This window comes from Aotus nancymaae, unplaced genomic scaffold, assembly GCF_030222135.1.
Source record: "Aotus nancymaae isolate 86718 unplaced genomic scaffold, 86718_ANA_hifiasm-v0.15.2.pri h1tg000018l, whole genome shotgun sequence".
NCBI classification, from domain to species: Eukaryota; Metazoa; Chordata; class Mammalia; order Primates; family Aotidae; genus Aotus; species Aotus nancymaae.
The window spans coordinates 22,106,543-22,126,046 of NW_026988430.1; the positions used below are offsets into that span (position 1 = coordinate 22,106,543).

Below are 19,504 nucleotides of genomic sequence, written 5' to 3' on the forward strand. Positions count from 1 at the left end.
AATAGGCAGGCAGCTTTGTGGCCAGCAGAACAGCAGAAGCAAAGCTGAATTCAGGCCACCTGGAGGCAGTGCATCCAGCCCCAACCCTGTGGTCCTTTCTGCTCCTGGCCTGCCCCAACCTCGGGACTGGAGCTGACTCCCAGGTGCCGATGGTCAGACTCTGAATCTGCTTTCCTGAACCTGCCCTCCAAGGTTTGGACTGGGTTTCCTTGTGGGTTTCTGTTGTGAGGGCTTTCCTAATCCCACAGCAAAAACCCACAAGGAGTTTCTCGTCAGAGCCCAGTCCTGCGTTTCAGGAGGTTCTGGCCATGTGGTCTGAGGGGTTCCTGTTCCAGGGCTCCATCTGCCACACAGGACTGGCTACCACGCCCAACACGTCAACTGGACCTTAGGTCCTCAGACTTCAGAGCAGAGCAGCATTCGTGGAAGGAGGGAATCTTGAACGACAGGGAAACCAGGAAAACTGGATTATCCCAACATGGCTGTTCTACACCCTCACCCCCGACAGTCGGTGCTTCCTGCTCTTTGAGGCCTTAATGCACCAGTGAACAGACACATGGCCTCCCAGCCACCCTGCTCATCTCCTGGGATGGGGTGGCTTGGGCCTGAGGATCTCCAAGCTAGAAGAACACTGAGTCCCCCTGCTGGGACCCAAGATGATGCCACAGCCACTCTCATGGGCTGTTGCATGGAGAGAGCCTGCCCCTTTGGACAGGAGTCAGGTGTGAGGGCTGCTGATAGGAGGCAGCTGCTCCAGCTCCTGGGATACCATGAGGATCCCCAGGAAAAGTCCAAATCCCCGTGGCGATAGATGATAGTGCCTTGAGGCCTGGAAGCTTTCAGGGCAAACTGAAAACGTGGGAGTGGGTTGTGCAGAAGGAAGGGCAAGTCCCAATACAACATGGCTTTTCCCCAGGCTCCTGCACTGAGAAGCCAAGAAGGGCGACTCCTTCACCCTTCAATGGGAGCTCACCACTTCCACGGGCATGGACCAAGGGCCAGAAGAAAGTCAGCAGCCGAATGGGCTGCTGTGCCCCGATATGTCCCTCCATAGCCCTTGTCTGAATGACCAGGGGCTGCTCGCTCTTCAGGGCTGACGATATCTAAATAGGTGACTCTAGAGCCCTGGGTACAGAAAGGCAGTGGAGAAGCCCAGAGAACACTGGGCCGGGAAGCAGAAGGCTGGGATCCGAGACAGTACCTGGGCCCTGCCATACCCTCAGGGCTGTTGTAGCCAATAAGCTGCAAGTAACTGGGTAAGTGTAGGGATAAAGGGAGAAGGAAGATGCTCCACATCCCACTCGTCCAGGAGAAAGCTGAGTTCTCGTGGGGAGTAGCCCTATCGCCAAGACAAGGGAAGCCCCAGGCAGGCATGAGGGTGCAGCCAGGGGCATCACAAGCCCATCGAGCATCCTCAGTGGCCCTGACTTCTATGCAGGGTTATCACAGATCACTCACAGACCCGCGGAGAGACACTGAAGAGGTTAGCCAGGCTGGGAAAAGCTACTGCTGGGCTGTGAAGGCCAGAGCGCTCTCTCCCACTTCCTAAAGAAGGCCCAGCTTTCCATCCCTTAACTCCCTCCCCTCTCACTTTCTTTTTCTTTTTTTCTTTTTTCTTCTTCTTTTTTTTTTTTTTTTTTGAGATGGAGTTTCACTATTGTTACCCAGGCTGGAGTGCAATGGCGCGATCTCGGCTCACCGCAACCTCCTCCTCCTGGGTTCAGGCAATTCTCCTGCCTCAGCCTCCTGAGTAGCTGGGACTACAGGCATGCGCCACCGTGCACAGCTAATTTTTTGTATTTTTCGTAGAGACGGGGTTTCACCATGTTGACCAGGATGGTCTCGATCTCTTTTTTTTTTTTTTTTTTGAGACGGAGTTTCGCTCTTGATACCCAGGCTGGAGTGCAATGGCGTGATCTCGGCTCACCGCAACCTCCGCCTCCTGGGTTCAGGCAATTCTCCTGCCTCAGCCTCCTGAGTAGCTGGGATTACAGGCACGCGCCACCATGCCCAGCTAATTTTTTGTGTTTTTAGTAGAGACGGAGTTTCACCTTGTTGACCAGGATGGTCTCGACCTCTTGACCTCGTGATCCACCCACCTTGGCCTCCCAAAGTGCTGGGATTACAGGCGTGAGCCACCACGCCCGGCCTCCCTCTCACTTTCTAGAGGTCCTCTGAGGCATCCCTGGAGCTGGGAGCCTGACAACAAGCTGCCACGTCCAAAATCCTCTCCAGGCTTGGGTCCCTAGGGACTAATGGCCACCTAAAGATGCAGCTCTGTATTCACCCCCCATGGGGTCTGTGTGTGTGTGCAGTCATGGGCCAGGTTCCCTAGCCTCCCAACACAGAGGCCCTCCCTACCCTTTTGAGTTGGTGCCACAGCCTGGCCAAGCACGGGAAGTCAGGTAGGAGTTGACTGGGAACAAAGTCTTGACCAGGATGGGGGCCCAGGGAGACCCAGGAAGCCCCTCTGCCTCTCAGCTGAAACGCCCTGGGGCTCAGGGAGGCGGGAACTTGGCCGATCCTCCCCTTTGGGCATGGGCCTGCCCTGTATGGGAAACCCAGTATAGGGACTCACAAACCAGATAAGATAAGGCAGGAGTTGGTGGCGTTAATTAAGCATGCTCCCAGCTGCTTGTTTACAGCTCACCAATGACTCAGAAGAGAACTGAACAGATTCTGAGAAATTAAAACTAGAAGCTCATTGCCAGTTACATACCCATCACTCAGAAAAGAAGGATGGCTGGAGTTTTCCATAAGGAACTATGATTCAGGTATCCTGACAGCACACAGCTGCCCAGAACTAGAGCTGGGGCATAAAAGCGAGACATACTTGTGCATCCCGGAACCCCACCAGCCACGCCTGCATCTCGGGGGCCTCCACCACCCCTACCCTGCACGCCCCAGTAAGCACGGGCAGTCTTGAGGGGCGGGGCCTGTGCCCTGGCGGATAGTACCAGGTCGCCAGACTTCTGTTTGCCACACACTTGAGCTAAAAATTTCCACATAAAAATCTCTTTTTTGTAGCCTTGCCAGGGCCAGATGGGGAAAGAATGAGCTTGGGCAGCCTGGATGGGCCGTCAGCAGCATCCCTGGGGCTTCAGAACCTCTTCTGCGAGGGCCAGGCCAGACCCAGCAGGAGCTAACACCAGAGCCAGGGCAAGGCCTTTCCTTCCAGAAGCAGGCAGCTGTCAGGCCAGGGAGACGGTGCACGCCACAGAGGGGCTTCGGAATGCATCGGTGACTCTTGCTCAGAAAGGCTTACTTATCTTGTGTTATGTTCCAGCAAGTCCAGATTTGGGGGAACTGCAGCTGAGATGTGGCCCGTCACCTTTGTCGTCACAGCTGCCATTTATTTAGCACCTCCAGTGTGCAAAGTGCTTCCTGTATACCCTCTCATTTAAGTCTCACAACATGAAAGGTACATATGGTCATCTCCATTTTCTAGACAAGGAAAGTGGGGTTCAAAAAGGCTGAGACAATTGCCCAGAGTTACCCAGCCAGTAAGTGGCCGGGAAGTCCAGCTCTCTGCAGGACTCAGAGGCTTGAGCTCCTTCCCTAAACTGGTCAGCGAGTGCCAAAGCCTGGAGCTGGATCCCAGAGTGGATTCTCCCCATCCCTATCCTGGCCTGTCTTATCCCTCCCTAATACTGCCCCAGACTTGCCTCCCGAGGCCAGGAAGCCCCCATCCTTACATGGCCAAAGGGGTCCAGGTGGTTGTTTGTCAGCTTCAGCTTCTGGAAGGAGACCAGCTGCCGCATCCAGTGGGCCCCCGTGGCAGGAGAATCTGGGTGGACATACAGCCTTCCTGGCATGGCCGGCTCAGCCTTCCCTGCCACCATCCTGCCAACAAAGCAGATAAGAGCTGGCAATTACCCTGGGGGCTGGTGAGGCCAGGTTCCCTGCCCCCTCTTGGAGCAAACCCCCATTGACCAGAGAAAAAAAATAGCTGCTGGTCCCACCACATTGTCAAATTAGGACTTCAGGGGTCGGAATGAGGGACAGAGGAGAGAATGCTGAGAAAGAGAGGGCAGTTCTGAATCTCCTTTATTTTACTGCAGTAGAAAAAAAGAGAAGGTTACAGGAAATGAGGTCATTTATTCGAAGGACTGGGGCTAATCACAAAGATAATGTGGGGAGATTTAGGCACTTCTGTGTAAATTTACACTTACGATTAAAAAATTTTTTCTTTTTAAGAGACAGTTTCTCACTCTGTCACCCATGCTAGTGGTATGATCATGGCTCCCTGCAGCCTCCAGTTCCTGGGCTCAAGCAATCCTTCTGCCTCAGCCTCCCAAGTAGCATGCGCAGTTAACTTTTTCCATTTTTTATAGACAGAGATCTCACTGTATTGCCCAGGCTGGTCTCAAACTCCTGGCCTTCAAGTCATCTTCCTGCCTCTGCCTCCAGAGTAGCTGGGATTACAGACATGAGCCACCACTCCTGGTATGATTATGATTGTCACATGTTATAAATTATATTATTTAGAGGGAGCTTCTCAGAGGACCTAGACAACTCCCAAATGGCTTGTCCCCAAAACAATGGTGAGAAATTAATTGGTAGCTCTCCCCTCAGCCAGAGTCTGCTCTGAATTCTAATCTAGCCCAGCGAGAGAAGAAACAGAAGCATGGCCCTTGCCAGGACATGGCCACCAAACCCCACCTCCTCAGCCCAATCTCTCCAGCTCTGTGGCCCGCCTGCCATGGAGCCCAGCATCCTGGCCAGCTGCTCGCTCCTGGAGCGCTGTTCCAAGCTCCCGGCCAGTCAGCGACTAAGGAGTTGGCCTCATGAAAGGTAGCCCAGAATGTATTGACCTGGCCCCAGTTTGGTTTTGTCCCTTCACCTCTCTCTGTCTCTCAGTCTGTCACCAAAGTGTCCCATCCACCAGCCCCCTGGCAGAGCTTCACTTAGTCGATGGCTGGAGGGGCCTGAGGCCAAGGAGGACACGGAGCAACAGACACCAGGTAATGGCCCTGCTCGTAATGTCCCCAAGAGAACTGCTCCCAGCTTCCCCACAGTGAAGCACTGGCGGTCTAAATCTGGCCAGTGTTCACGGTTTGTCTGTCACCTGACAGCTTGGTCACCAAGTCCTGACTGTCCATGGCCATGAGAAGAGTAGAGACCCTTGCAATACACCAAACTCCCAAACATGCAGCTGGTTTTCAGCCCAACCCCAGCTCCAGCTGCAGCAGGCGTGCAGACATTCCTGACCACCTCAGCCTCGGCAGGGCCAGTGCCAGGCAGTGGACTCCAGCCTGCAGATCTGGGCAGTCACTCAGGTAGCCAGGAAATTCAAACACCAGGTGGGGCGTGCGGCCAGTGGGTGGATGAGGGAAGGTGGGAGACGCGGCGACGGTCCACTTACCATTTGTTGTCACAGAACTTGTAGCGATGGTCATCGGCGGGGACGATGTCAATCAGCAGGATATACTTGGTCTTGGGGTTCATGCCTGTGACTTTCACCTTGTAGCTGGGGAACATCCTCCTGGGGGAGCCGAGGGGTGAGGCGGAGCGTGGACAGAGCACCAGGAGAGATGGAACAGAGTGAGCGAGGGGGCAGAAGGTCACCAACAGGTACTACCCTTTTGGCCAGTGATCCTGGCATTGGTCACAGCTGTGTGACCTGCACAACTCACTTCCCCCTCTGCCTGCACTGCCCAGGGAACAGGTGCCACTGGCTGCTGTCTGAACCTTGCAGTTATCAGTCTGTGTCTAGGAGGAGAATTTACGCCATTTCCCAAATTCACTTATTGTCTCCCCCATAATCCCCTAAGACTTGGGCTAGTGCCTTGAACAGCTGAAACACAGAGACCCCAGTCAGGATTGTGGGAGCAGGTTCTGATGCCAACCTGGCTGCCTTAATTTCCCTCCTGTCCTTTGCCAGCCCAGACACAACTGAAGTTCTGGGGTGCAATTATAGGGGGCCGGAAATCCCCGTCAGCTGCTTCCATAAACAATGAGCTGCCTCCTCTGGGTCAGGCCTCTGTGGAAACCCTTAGGCCTTAAACCGACTCACAGGAAAACGGGAGACTGCTGTCAAAACCCTGCTAGGCTTGGGCTCTTCCGGTGTGTCCAGGAGGGGAGTTTTTCCCTGTGGATACCTCACCTGGACCTATGCACCCTGAGTATCAGGGGAAAGTCGGTCCAGGAGCTTCGTGGATAAGAGAGGGCATAGATTCTGAAGCCACCTGCCATGGTCCACAGCCTGGCCCCCCACTGACAAGCCTTAGGTGACTTGCTTGAACCTCTCGGTGCCTTGGTTTCTTTATCTCTAAAACAAGGATAGCATGACCACCTATCTCATAGATTGCTGTGTGAATGACCACAGACCCCTGCTGCACTCCACCCTCAGCAAAGTAAACGGAGAAGTGGTATGACCTACTTCTACGAAAATGGATTCACCAAAACCCAGGAAGTTTGCCGTTTCCTGCAGCCCATGCTGAGGCTGTCCAGGGCCCTGAGGTTCAGGGCACATTCTAGAAGGGGCTTCCCCACACCCCTCAGCACATACACACACACAACAGCAAGGCAGGTACACAAACCCGCACTGCTCCCTCCCCTTGTTGGCAGGTCCCTGACTTCACCAGAGGGAAGAACAGAACTTCTCACCATCCTCCTCAGACACCATCCTCTGCCTCCAGCTGATTTTCCACAAAGGTGTCCCCCAAGAGAAACAGGATCCAAATCTAGCTGCACACACGTCGTGAAGACACTAAGCCCCCCTGAGCTGTGCTGTGCACTGCCCAGCAGGTCCACTCTGGGGAAACCGTCAGGTGGTTCTCTGCCTCTCACTCACCCAAGACAGTATGGGCCCCAGGAGAAGCTGTCCAAGACGCCACAAACAGATGATCAGAGGCCCCTAGTTTGTCACCAGGTGCACCTGGACAGGACAGGGCTTCCAGAAAGGGTCAAGGCCTCTATAAGCTGGCAGGTTCTAAGCCCAGGCCAGGACCCCGACCATTCCACGCCAGCCCGGCCTATGCCTTCCTATTGCTGGAGGAGAGGCCTGTGCAAGGGATGTGGGGATGGGGGACGGTGTGCCTGGGCGCATGTGAGTGTGCAAGTGCGCATGTGTGGATGTGTGCGTGCCTGAAGGGAGGAGGGAAGTTCTAGCTGCAAGTCTAGGGACTTATAAACCGTGTGGAAGAATTTGTCTCAGATGTCAATTGAAAGCATTTTCAAATGTCCACCCCGCCCCCTCTCCAGGAATGGGGGAAGTAAGGGGCTCAGGAACCCAACCCTGCCTCCTGCTTACCAACTCCTCTGTGGGGCCTGGGGGCGCAGCTGGAGCCGGCACCACCCTTTGCTGGCCTTGCCTCTCTCCTGGTGGGCCTACAGCTGAAGCAGGAAGGGCAGCAGCTGCCTCGCCTCCCGCTTCCCTGGGGGAAGGCCAAGAATCCTGCCCCCTCCAGGCCACCATTTTGTAACTGCCACAGAAACAGCCACAAAATGGGGCAGCCCTAGCCATGCTTGGGCCGGCCTGGCACCGGGGGCCTGTGCTCAGCTTGTCTCCTGTAATCATTCCAGGTGGCAACAGCAGAGTGCAGCCAAGGCTTCCCTCCAGGGCCGGTGTCCACACAGGGGGCCAGGAGCAGAGGGCTCACTGCCACTTTGGCAGGCGTCATAGCCTAGGCTGAGAGGAGGCTAAGGGGCCCTGGCCTTCCCCTTCTCTTTCTCTATGCTGGGCTTCATCTCCGCAGCCCAGGAGGCCAGGCTGACACTGACTAAGTGCTTTCTTGAAGGCCTTTGAGGAGCCAGTGCTCTGCATCCCCCACTGGTGTCTTGGGACCTGGTCCCTCCTGGAAGCTGATCACAGGCAGAATTCCTGGCTGATAACAGCCTCAGGGAGATGTGAGCAATGGCGCAGGGAAGGGGAGTATCTCCCAGCCTCACCCACCCTGCCCACCAATTCCACTCTACCTAGGGCAGCAGCGAGGGATGGTGGGATGTCTGGTCTAAACGGGGAATTCAAAAGCCCTCTGCTCAGGCTGAACTGGCTCAGGGAGGTCCATTGCCTTCAATGGAACAGATGTCTAGGTCTTGGCAGGGTCCAGTTCGGGGACTGCTTCTGAGCCATGCAGATCACCCTCTGGGGTGGGGTGGGAGGCCCTAGGCACCATCGTTTCCCTGCCTAGGTGACTCCAGAAGGGGGAAGAGTCCACCCAGGGTTGGGGAAGGGCTGCCTGTGAAGGTGAGGCCCCCTGTCCCACCTCCATCAGCCTTGTGCCCGGGTCGAGGGGAGAATTCAAGGCCCCATGGGCATCTGCCCTTGGGTTCCTGAAGTGACTAAAGTTGGTGCCTAGACGCCTGACTTGGGGCGTTCACCAGCGTCGTGTGCCTCAGGCGGCAGAGGCCAGGCTGGGTTTGGGAGCTGTGACTTCCTCTGGGCTCTGCCTCTCTAATGAAAGGTTTGAAATGATGGAGTGAGATGTAAATTTTTTCTGTGATTTATGACATAGAATGTACCTAAAAACCAACACCCTACGGTGGAAAGCAACGCCTCCTGCATGTGTGTGTTGGGGTGGGAGGGGTGACCAAGAAGGAAGGCACTGTGAGTGCCCCTGTATCTACGCAGGCCCTGCCACCAGCGCTGTCTGTCGCTGTCGGTGAAGGCTGCCTGTCCCGGCACTCGGCAGTCTACCTCTGGGCCCGCCCCAGCAAGCCCTACCCCGGGGCACTCTCCCTTGCTCCCCTCCCTGCACCTTCTCCGTGCGCCCCCCACTCTCTCCCGGCTCCCACCTCGTCCTCCGGCCCCTCCCTCTCCCCAGCCCCTTGTCACCTTTTCCACGTGCCCCTCACCTCTCTGCGCCCCACGCGCCCTCTCCATGCTCCCCCAGTTCCCCGCGCCCCGTCGGGCTCCCGTGCCCCCAGACAGGCGGGGGCTCCCCCGAACCCACACGCGGAAACGGCTCCGCCAGGGGAATAAACAAGCCGCCTGTTCACCGGCGCGGGAGGAGATGAAAGCCCGGGACTTCTCCTCTGATCATGAAACAGGCTCTGAAAGGGTGCGGGGCTGGAGCCTTTATCTATTCATACTCGGAAATGGCTTTAGAATGAACTGCTAAGATAAGCTTCCTCAGACGTTTCTCGGTGTTGGAGGCGCGCGGGGCGCGGGGCAAGGGTTTGGGGCTTTTTTATTCTGGCAACAAACCCGTAACTGCGAACTCACTGCTGAGTGGGGACACGCCAGTTCCAGCTAACTGCGCTTCGAGACCCGCGGCAGCTCCCTGGCCAAAGCGGTGGCCAAATTCAAGGCGCGGACTTACTCGCAGCCCCCTTCTGGGAAGAGGGACAGAGACTAGGGGGCACCCCTAGATTCTCTCCACCTGGAGGGTCCCCCAAGCCCCAACCCCACCACAGCTCCGCCTTTCTCGGAGGTCCCTGGGGACTCCAGGAAGAGCTACACGGACCCTCCCTCAATGTAGGGGGAACACCAGCCGGAAGGGGTCAGCAGTCTAGAGAACGGTTTGGAGGGTGGGAACGGCACTGACTGGCAGGCACACAGGAAAGATTCTGGGGCGGTGGTGGTGGTGATCTATTTCTTTATCTGGATGAAGGTTACACGAGTGTGTTCATTTTGTGCAAGCCTGTAGAGCTCCACCCTTAAGATGTGTGGGCTCTTCTGTAGGAATGTTCCATTGCAATACATTTAGGTTAAAAATTATGTATGTGTGTGTACACCACCCTCCCATGTGTATATATGTGTACACATATTTAATTTTTGGATCCCAGAGCCTGAAAAGAACCCACAACAGGAAAACGGCAGGGGTCCCCTGAAAACTCTTTGTTTCTCCAACGCTGATGTCGGGGAAAATGGGGGTGTCTTCAGGAGGAATCCCGGGTGTGCTGGGAAGAGGCCGGGGCCCAACGTCCAAGGCTGGGGTTAGAAGTGGGGCTGCTGGTGCCGCCTACACTGAGACAGAGCCTTTTGTAGCCAAGTGAGTTCTGATTTTGAAGCTACTAAATGAATTTCCACGTTTCACACACATGCACAGAGGCATACACACACAGTTTTCTAATTCACCCAAAGCATATTTAAGAAATATTTTCCCTGAGGGAGGGAGGGGTGAGTGTGTGGAATGGATGTTTTTTTGGAAGATCAGTTGCTTCTCTTAGATTTTTTTTAAGGCACTTCCTTCTGATAGACTTTTGCTTTCAGAAAATACTTTAAAAAGAGATCAAAGCACTCTCTCCCCAACCCACTTTCCCAGTGTCTTCAACCCTTACTTCTCTTATCATCCACGCCACTGGGCTCTGACGCTCTGTATACAGAGTGAGGGCAATTGGCTTTGAAGCCCCGGATTAAGCCGGGCCAAATCCTTGCCTCAGAATAACAAACAATACAGGTTCAACAGGAGTTCTCATCGGTAGTTCATTTTTCAAACGCAAATTCACTGTCACTAACACAAGCAACATTGAACTCAACAGGCTATGAAGGCTGATAGTGGAGATTTATCTGGTGGCAAAACCATGACCTAGGAGAAGGGCAGTGAGACAGTTAGGCAATTTTCATTTTGGGGAGGTTTATATTTAATTTTTTTGTGGCGCTCACTTTTATCTATGTTTGGGAGAAAATGCAATTTCTCACATGGATCAAGCTTGGCAGGGATGTGAGGAGGCCGAGAGAGGGATCTGCTGTCTGCAGTTATCAGCATGAACCCTCTGGGCGCAGAGACCTGAGAGGCTGAGATGGGCTGCAGTGGGCTGTGGCCCCCATTTTGCACCTGACATGGAGGTTGCTGAGGATTCAGAAACTGGTGGCTCACACGGTGACTGGCATTTTATCCACCAGCCCAAATTGATTGGCAGTTCAAAGTCACTATCCAGTGAAAGGGATTCTCTCCGTTGACCTTCAAGACTCTCAAGGACCCAAAGGGCTAAGGTAGGAAGGAAGCCTGTGACCCAAGAACCCAACCTGGCTTGAGAACATTCTGGGTCCGATTCTCCAGGACCCGCTCCTGCCCAGCCAGATGGCAGTTACCATGTCCCTAATCAGCCAGGGTCTCTACGGCAGAGCCACAATCCACACTGAATAGGACCCCATAAAAAAGCAATCAAGGGAACTTATCAAAGTAGGAGTTGTGTTCTGGAGGTGGGGCGCCTCATCTATTTTGCCTGTGTGGCCCTGGCAACTGACTAACTTTGCTTCTCTGGGGTTCGGTTTATGTTCTCTTGGTTCTCCTCCAGCTCCAGCCATCTAGGAGACTATGATTCCAGGTTTAGCAGAAAGGCCCAGACTAAGAAATGGAAATGTCCCAAGAAGGGTTCCAGTAGAGGCACACAGACTTTGGGGGGCAGGGAGAGCCACTGGACAGGATGTTGAAGAACCACAGCCAGAGTAACGCAGATCAGAGCAATCAAGTGATTGCTGAAGGTGGGGACAGCTATGAAGGAGGAAAGGGTGTCTGTGAGGGGTGAGGGGTTGGGGGCATGAGGCTAGTGATTTTCTTAAGAACTAGACTCGGTGCAAGGACAGCTTTCTGACAGACAAGGGAAAGGCTGTGATGGCTCCATAATTGACCAACATTATCACAGACATTTTAAAATTATTATCATTCCCTAAGGTCCATCTCTAAGCCTCAACTGAGATCAAGCACAAACATCTGCCTGACTGGCCACCTCTGGAAGTGTGTGCATAAGTGTATATGTTGGGAGAAGAGGAGAAGGACCCATGCAGATGCAGGAAACCCCACTGAGGAAAACCACAACATGCCCTTTGTTTAAAATGGCAGAGGCCAGGCATGCACAGAGAACATGCTGGCCAGTTATTTTCAAGAGACAAAGTTACTTCTGCTGCCTAAAAGTGGAAGTTCTAAACCCTTCTCTTTCTTCTTACCTTCTCTCCACATCAGCAGGCACAAGAATGAGCCCCATTCCCCTTCACACTTGACCCCGTGGATTACCCATTTACCAAGCGTCATCCACATGATTCCCTAGTAATAGATCTCATGATTCTCACAGTAATAGAAAAGGAAAGGACAGCAGATAGGTCTTCAGTCACCACTGAGCTACAAAGAGACTGTAACTTGCCCAAGTGCACTCAGCCAGGAAGAGGCAGGGCTTGTGACACCTGGCTTCCGCTGTCCCCAATGACGGCTCCATGTGGCATCCTCTGCCAGCCCCCTAATGCATCCTCCTTCCCTATCTCCATCTCCAAAATGCAGCAAGCTCAGGCCCTAAAGTAAACCTACTTCCTCCCCTGATAGAGGCCCTGAGTGGTGATGCCACCTCCCTGGTCAAGACCTGAGGGTGGCCAAGCGCCCAGACCTCTACCCTCAACAAAATAAAGAAAACTTTATATGGCCCACCAGTGAGCAGAGACAGGAAGGACCACAGCACCCCTACACTGCACACAGCAAACCAACAGCTTTGTGTTTCCTTTGAATAGTCTATCATTCCCTAAGCGGTTCAGCAGAGCTAAGTTCTCTAAAATGTAGAAGAAAATGCTGAGCAGGATGCCAGACACTTCTCTAATTATTGCCCATATTATTCACTAGCACTTCTTGAGTGCTTGCATGTGACAGGAACTCAGTGCTTTACATACAATGTATGAGGCAAGACCTGTTCTTTTACAGATGGAGTGGGGAGGGGGCAGAGACTCGTTAGTACCTTGTCTGAGGTTGCACAGATGAAAGTAGCTGAGTTGGAACTGGACCCCCCACCCGCCAGGGTCTGGCTCCAAACTCCTGGCCCTTGAGGCTTCATCATCTTATTCCTTCGAAATCCCAATTATGAGACACATCCAGGCAAAGGGACATTTTCACACCTAATCTGTCCCCAGGGACCGAAATCAAGTGTGTGTATGTGGAAGGGGCAGAGTGGGTGGGGAGGGAGTTCCTGAACCTGAACTTGCCAGCGTCTGTCTAGGGCAATCCGCCTTCCCCTGACAACTGCTCTCCTCCACACTCCTGCCCCCACCCCAGACACCAGCCCCACTGAGTCTCTCACTCCCCCGCCTGTGAATATGCCTCCTCTCATCCTCTCCTCCCTGTTCTCTCCCACAGACACCAGCGCATTTTAAAGATGTTTCCACTTTATAAATCATCCTTCTCTGGCAGCCACCGAGAGCCGCTCTCCCAGCAACACACACGGAGCCCAGCGTGGTGTTTTCCCTTTGGCCAGTGGGGATGGAAACGGAAGAGCTGCGCCCCTGAGATGACAAGCTTGGGGTTCTAGTCACTCACGAATATGTATGAATACTGAACAGCAAAGTCCAGTTTCCTCTCCCCATCTGCTGAGAGGCATCTCAGGGTCTCCAATCAATGCATTCCCAAGAAACCTTCGGGGGTCCTCGAAGAGAGGAGGACAAAGCAGGCCCCCAGAGGGCCAAAGTGCTGGCACTGGGACTTTGGGCTTCCCAGTCCCTGTTTGCATTCATTTACATAGCGCTGCCCCTCCCCTTGGTCTTCCACAGCAAGGCCCGCGGGGCTGTGGTGGCCCCCTGTGGGCTTTGGCGGTCCAGTCCCCAGCTGTGGAGGGAGGTGGCACTGAGGCTGGAGGAGGCAGAGAGGACTCCCACAGGCCACCAGGCCGGGCCCAAGAGGACTTCTAAGGGACCCCGTGGCCCCCATTGCTCCCCACCGCCATCCCCAGAAGCAAATCTCCCAGCGCTGACCTGCCCGCCTTGGTGATGATCATCTCGGTGCCCGCCTCGTGGAACTTCTTCCAGAGCTCTTTCTCATGCAGCCCCACCTTGATGTTCTCGATGGTCTGGGGATGGGAGGGAGAGGGACTCGTGTCTGCCTGGCCCAGGGCTCCACGCGGAGCCTGAGGAAAGAAGAACCAGACCCGAAAAGCTGTGCGGAACCCTACCCGCCCGGAGCCCACGCCTCCAGATTTCGTTTCACCGAATGATTTTGAACTATTCGTGAATTTAAAAGAATTAACCGGTGGCTAAAACACCCTCTTTTGAAGGTGCACCTACGGAGGGACCCGCAGAGGACACACAGTGGCCGGCGCAGGTTAGACGACACTCCTGCACACTCAAGAACATTTCCGTGGCGGGCCACCGCCACAGGCTCGCGGGGCAGACACAGGCAGGGAGAGGCGCACGCACCCTCGGCCAGGCTCTCGCCTGCAGATAGTGCACATAGATGCCCAGGCGGCATCCCGCGCGCTGTGATCGTCCGATTATCACTGTGAAGTCCCTCGGCGATGTCCCAGAGACCTCGGAGCCCCGCAGCGGCTCCCATGCGCATCTGCGGGGTCGCCTCCTCCTGCCCTCTGCTTGGTCCCAGGCCCTTTCCGGGTTGTTGAGGCTGGACACTTGGTCCTGGCTGGCTTCGGTGCTCCGGGGATCTCCCTCTCTCTTACTCCCTTTCTCATCTGTCTCTATCTCTAGCTCGTCCCAGAGTAGCCCCGAGGGCTCAAAGTGGAGAAGGACCCAGAAGGCAGAGAGAGTGAGCCCTGCCCAGTGGAGAACGAATAGGCAGACCGTCCTGAACCTACCCAGGTTCCCCCGAAAGCGAGTCCTGCCGACAATCAGACGGAATGACAAACACAGGCGGCCCCGCAGGCAGACCGACGCCCGACTTTTACCCGACGGCTGGCGCAGCCCTACCTGCTCCGCGGTGGCGGCGGCGACGACGTCGGCCCCGGGGCCAGGGGGGCTGCCTAGCGCGGCTCCGCTGAGACCTGGTGCTGCCAGCGCGGGCTCGGGGACGTTGGCGGCGCTGGCCTCGCCGAGCGCTGGGCCCGGGGCCCGGAAGGCCTCCTCGCTCTCGGACAGGCCTTTATCCTGCAGCATCTCCTGCGGGTACAGCATACAACGAGTCACTCGCTCAGGTCCACGCTCGCCAGAGGCCCCGTGGCCCTCTCCAGCCGTTCCAGGGGCTTCGTGCGGGGCGCAGAGGCTGCCCTGGCACACGTGGACCCCGCCCCCTCCTGAGCTGGAGGAGGGAGCCTGCATGGAGGGCAGGTCCCTCGTCTCCTCCCTTCGGGCTGTGGACCTGGGAGGGTCTGCGCCAGTTCAGTGTTTGCCTACCCCTGGGTGTGGGGTTCTGTGATGAGTAGGTCTGGAGGAGGGACCGCCCTCTCGGCATTGCCCCAGCTGCACCCCGAGTCCCTCCTACTGGGCTCAGGTGGAGCCTGAGGCCTGGGTCGTCTCGGCTGTTCCCCAGTAACTGGGGTCCAGGCCTCTCTGTAGGTCCCAGGACAGCCAGGACACTTCCTGGCCATGTAGGAAAGGAGAGCCAGGCTTCTGCAGCTCCATACCTGTGTGCAGAGAGGGCCTCGGACTGGGCAGCCCCTCAGGCTCACCTCACCCATCTGCCCTCACTCAGCCTCTCAGAGAGCAGCACTGAGGCAGAGACTTCCTGAACCAAAGGTTTCACTCCAGCACATTCGCCGTCCACAGACACCCTCTTCCCATTCTAGCACAGACATCCTCACACCCAAACACAGCCCCTCACACAGCATCCCATTCGCCTGAGCAGCCACACTCTCCTGGGTGACTGATCCAGGCCCTGCCCTTGACCAGGGCCTCCCTGCCTGGCGCTGGCGTTCGCACCACAAGCTTACTCAGGCACACTTTAGCGCCACAGGGCTCTGCTTTGGGCCTAAAGACCCACAACCTTCCCAGCCAAGAACCAGGCCAGTAGGCTGGGCCCATTCACAGGAACCACTTAGCCCTGCCTGGCACAGCTACATTTCTCCGGGTGCCTTGGCCGATTCACTCGCCTACCCAGGTGTCTGCTCCCTGCCTGAAGCAGGTCCTGGGGCATCGGGATGAGAGCCCAGCCTGAGAGACCAGCCTGCCCGCATCCCTTAGGGGTGTGCCCCGCTCCCTCCGCTGCCTCTTTCCACCTCGCCGCTCTTCCCCATCCTGCTGGACCTGGGCGCTCCAGTGGGGCTTTCTGCAGGTCCGAGGGCCCCTCTTTGGGCCGAATGCTCCGCCTTTCTGCCTTTCTTCTCCTACCTTCTTCCCGTTCTCCCCGGGCCCTCTGGGAGCATCCCGGGGCTCAGGCCTCTCGCCCATTCTGTTCCGAGGCCTCCTCATCCCCAGACTAGACTTCGACTCCCAGGGCCTCGCAAAGTAAACAAGCCAAGTGCAACCGAGGAGATAAAAAGGGGCCGGGGCCAGTCCGGGTTGGGAAAAACCCATAAAGATAAGGCTGACAGGCGGGCCAGTATTCGGCTACAGCCGCAGGGAGTGAGACTCGCTGGACATGGCCAGCGCCAGCACCCGCCTCCGGCACGTGTGAGCCGGGGCGCCGAACCTCTGAAACGCAGGAGTCCCTGCACAGGGGCCCGCTGCCTTAGTGAGGCCCCGCTTGGGCCAGCGCGCTGGGTCCGACTATGTCTGGGGCCCCGGCGGGATCGGCGCTAGCGACCGATCGATAGGCTGGTCCCACGTGTGGCGGCTTGCGGGATGCAAGGAGGAGGCGTCTCGCGCATGGCGCGCATGGCCCGCATGGCCTCCGCTGCACAGCTCCGGGTGTGACGAGAGCTCCACGGGGTCCTCTGTGGAGCTCTCGTCACACCCGGAGCTGTGCAGCGGAGCTCCGCGGCTCGTGCCCTGCGCTCTCAGTCCTACGTGCTCGGTCCTGCCCGTGAGGAGCTCCTTCCCAGCCCCTGTCCACCGACGCAGGTCCCGCAGCTAGGACTGGGGACGAGGCCTGCGCGGTGCTATTTCCCGGGCTCTTGGTTTGCCTCTTCCTTTTCTCTCGGCCACGAAGCCACTTCCTGACCTCGCCACAGCTTGCCCCCTCCGAAGCTCCCCATCAATTTCCTTTTTTTCCAGCCCTGCGGCCGTCCCCGCGGTCCTCTCAGACCTCGAGCTTGGGCGCGCTCGGACGCCGGCACTGCGGGATCCCGCACTCAGCCCCGGCCGCGCTCCGCGCTCCGCGCTCACCCTTCACGTCCACTCCAGCCTCCGCTCCCTTTGCGATGGGGTCCATTGCTTTCAGCTGCCTCGTTTTACAAAGAGGACAGGCTTTTTCTTTTCACTGTTGGGTTACTGGTGATATGTGTCTTGCACTGGGGGAATTGTTATTACTTCATGCTATTTTAAAATATTTTAATTGTGGTTATTGTCAGAGTAGTATTTGGTCAGTTTGGGAAAGTTGAGAATATCCTACCGCGTGGATTATGACTACTTTGTGTCTTTAATACTGCGTGGTTAAAGCCCTGGTTTGATTCGTTAGTTTACCGTTATTACATTTGTTGTTTTCCTGTCACTGTTCTATCATTTCAGGGCCGCCTGGCACATTTATAATACTATCACCAATATCGAGGTGACATAGTGTTCCAATAGGTCACGGTTAATCTATTATTATTTTTTATTTTTGCGTTGTATCCCTACTACGTTTCTGTTGCTTGCTCTTCATTTGGTTTACACTTTGTCACGCTGTTTCAATAACTTCTTGTTTACTGTAACTTGTCATATAATTGTTCTCAAAATTCATGTTAATTTTCTTCACGTCTTTATAATACTTCTTGTTATCTAACCACAATTTGTTTTGTTAGGCTTGCTCATAACGCTCCAGGTATTATTTTTTCCAGACACCCTGACAATATCTTGTTACTTTGTAATTATTTGTAATGTTACAGATCTTAATTTGCTGGCTATTTTTCATCACATCATTACCTCTTGTTATTTTGTCATACTTTGTAATATTGCTGTAGCTCTTAATACTCTGATTATTTTTCATCACATTGGTACAATACTTCTTATTAATCAACCATTATTTATAATGTTCTTGTGACTATTCATACATTGGTCATAAATTGTCATATTACTCCAGCAATTCTCGTTAATATGCCTTTATTTATATTACTATTGCTCCTAAGATTTTAGTTAATACTTGTTTTAATAGTTCACTATAGTATCAATAATATATTATTCTATCACTACCATTAATAGTATTTCTCTTAATAGTATTTTCATTGTTCATCTTTCTCCTATAGTTTCTTAGTTTCCTACAGTTCAGTAATTTGTTACACTATTACTATGTGTTGTATTAATGTATTGGTTTTAATACAACAGTCCTTAAATTGTTCCTCTATTTAGAATTACTTTGTCTTTAATCCTTCTAAAACTGTGATTACTATTTTCACTTGATTCTGAAAGTGACTATGATTTTATTATTTGAAAGTTCACGTGTTATATCAGTTATGCCATTAGCCCTTTCTTTAGTAATTGCTCACATTCTCTTATCTTTAATCATCGACCATTATTTATATATAATGCTCCTTGTTTTAATTTTGACTATCTTGTTGCATCAAAGGCTCTGAGTCCAATGTTCTGATCACTCACATTTCTACATGGATTTTCGCTTCAGTACCCGGCCCTCTTTCTTGGCCTTGCACATTCATTCTGCAAACACCAATTTCCAGGGCACCGCTCCGCCTGTCACGGCTTGGCCCTGTTCTTAGGGTGCTGGCGCTACCGTTTCTAGGCTTTTGGGTCCCTAGACCCAATTCGTCGCGTTACTCAGAGAGAAGGGCTTGTGCCCCAACTACTGGTTGTCGGGCCGAGGCAGCAACCCGACTGAAGGCACTTCGCGCCGCCTTCCTGCAACCTTGACCGCCCCTGAAGTTCTTCCCCGGGTCGCGTTACTCACCCCTTTCCAGGTCATCCTCCTCGACCCTGCAGCCTAACCCTGAACCCCTGTGGCCCCAGCCCCGCACTCCCAGCTCGTCCCCACTCGGCTGGAACCGACACTCACCCTAATTGCGGTGCCGCATGCGGAGGCAACAGCGGCCCGAGGTCCCCTGCAGACTCGGGTCCAAGGAGAGTGGGTCGGCCGGCCGGGGCTCCGACTCCGTGGCGCTGGGTCAGGGTCCCGCTGCCCGCCGTGCCCTCGGGGCTGGACACATCCCGGCTCTGGAGCGGGCCCTTGATCTCCTAGGCTGCACTTTGGGGCCTCAGCTCCCTCCTCCTCCTCCCTCCCTCCCTCCGGGGCCGCCTCCCCCCCCGCGCTGACGTCGCCGCCGTCAATCAGTCCGCGCCCGCTGTCCCCCAGGGAGGGGGGCTCCAGGGTTCCCCGGCGTCGCGGTCCCCGGGACCCCGAGCCCTACGCGAGCCGCCGGCTCCTCCACCGCGCGGCCCAGTGCCCTCCCCTTGGCCCTCGGGCCCCGGGGCCCGGGTAGGGGCTGGGAGCCCCGCATGGTTTAGATTAGAGCGGCGGCAAGCGAGGACCAGCAGCCGCGCGGCTCTCAGCCGTGGCTCGACAACCAGGAGGGCTCGCCCGGCCCCGCCGTGCCCAAAGAATGGGGCGCTCCATGGCCGGGCCTGGCCCCCGCCTGCCAGCGCCCGATTCCAGGCAGCAGCCTCCACCGACCCCCGGCCGCGGGCTCCCCGCTCGCAGAGCCCGGCTCCCCGAGCCCAGCTCCCAGCCGTACGCGCCGTTCATTTGGGAGCTCGGGTCCCGAGGTCGAGGCGCACACGCGCCTCCCAGGCCCACGCTCTGCTTCCCGACCATGCCCACCACGCGGCCTCGCACCTCTAGGCCCGGGCACGCTCAGGGCGACCTGGGCACGGCCTGGTCTGGGCGCGGCCCCT

General features: G+C 55.4%; 1 protein-coding gene across 2 annotated transcripts in view; it reads right to left on the reverse strand.

The window, feature by feature from the left end:
- Positions 1-18,828, reverse strand: part of TBX4 (T-box transcription factor 4) — a 33,246-nt gene extending 14,418 nt beyond the window's left edge. Inside the window, exons 1-5 of one of the 2 annotated variants that reach the window (XM_012445402.2) lie at positions 18,669-18,828; positions 14,561-14,749; positions 13,616-13,710; positions 5,366-5,485; positions 3,696-3,843 (exon numbers count right to left, since the gene is read on the reverse strand). In XM_012445402.2, the coding sequence (XP_012300825.2) occupies positions 3,696-3,843; positions 5,366-5,485; positions 13,616-13,710; positions 14,561-14,746 (549 nt within the window). In that variant the 5' untranslated portion in view covers positions 14,747-14,749; positions 18,669-18,828. Of the gene's footprint in view, positions 1-3,695; positions 3,844-5,365; positions 5,486-13,615; positions 13,711-14,560; positions 14,750-18,668 lie in introns of those variants that run through there. The other variant, XM_012445401.3, reaches the window with a different exon arrangement.
- Between the last annotated feature and the right edge of the window lie 676 nt (positions 18,829-19,504).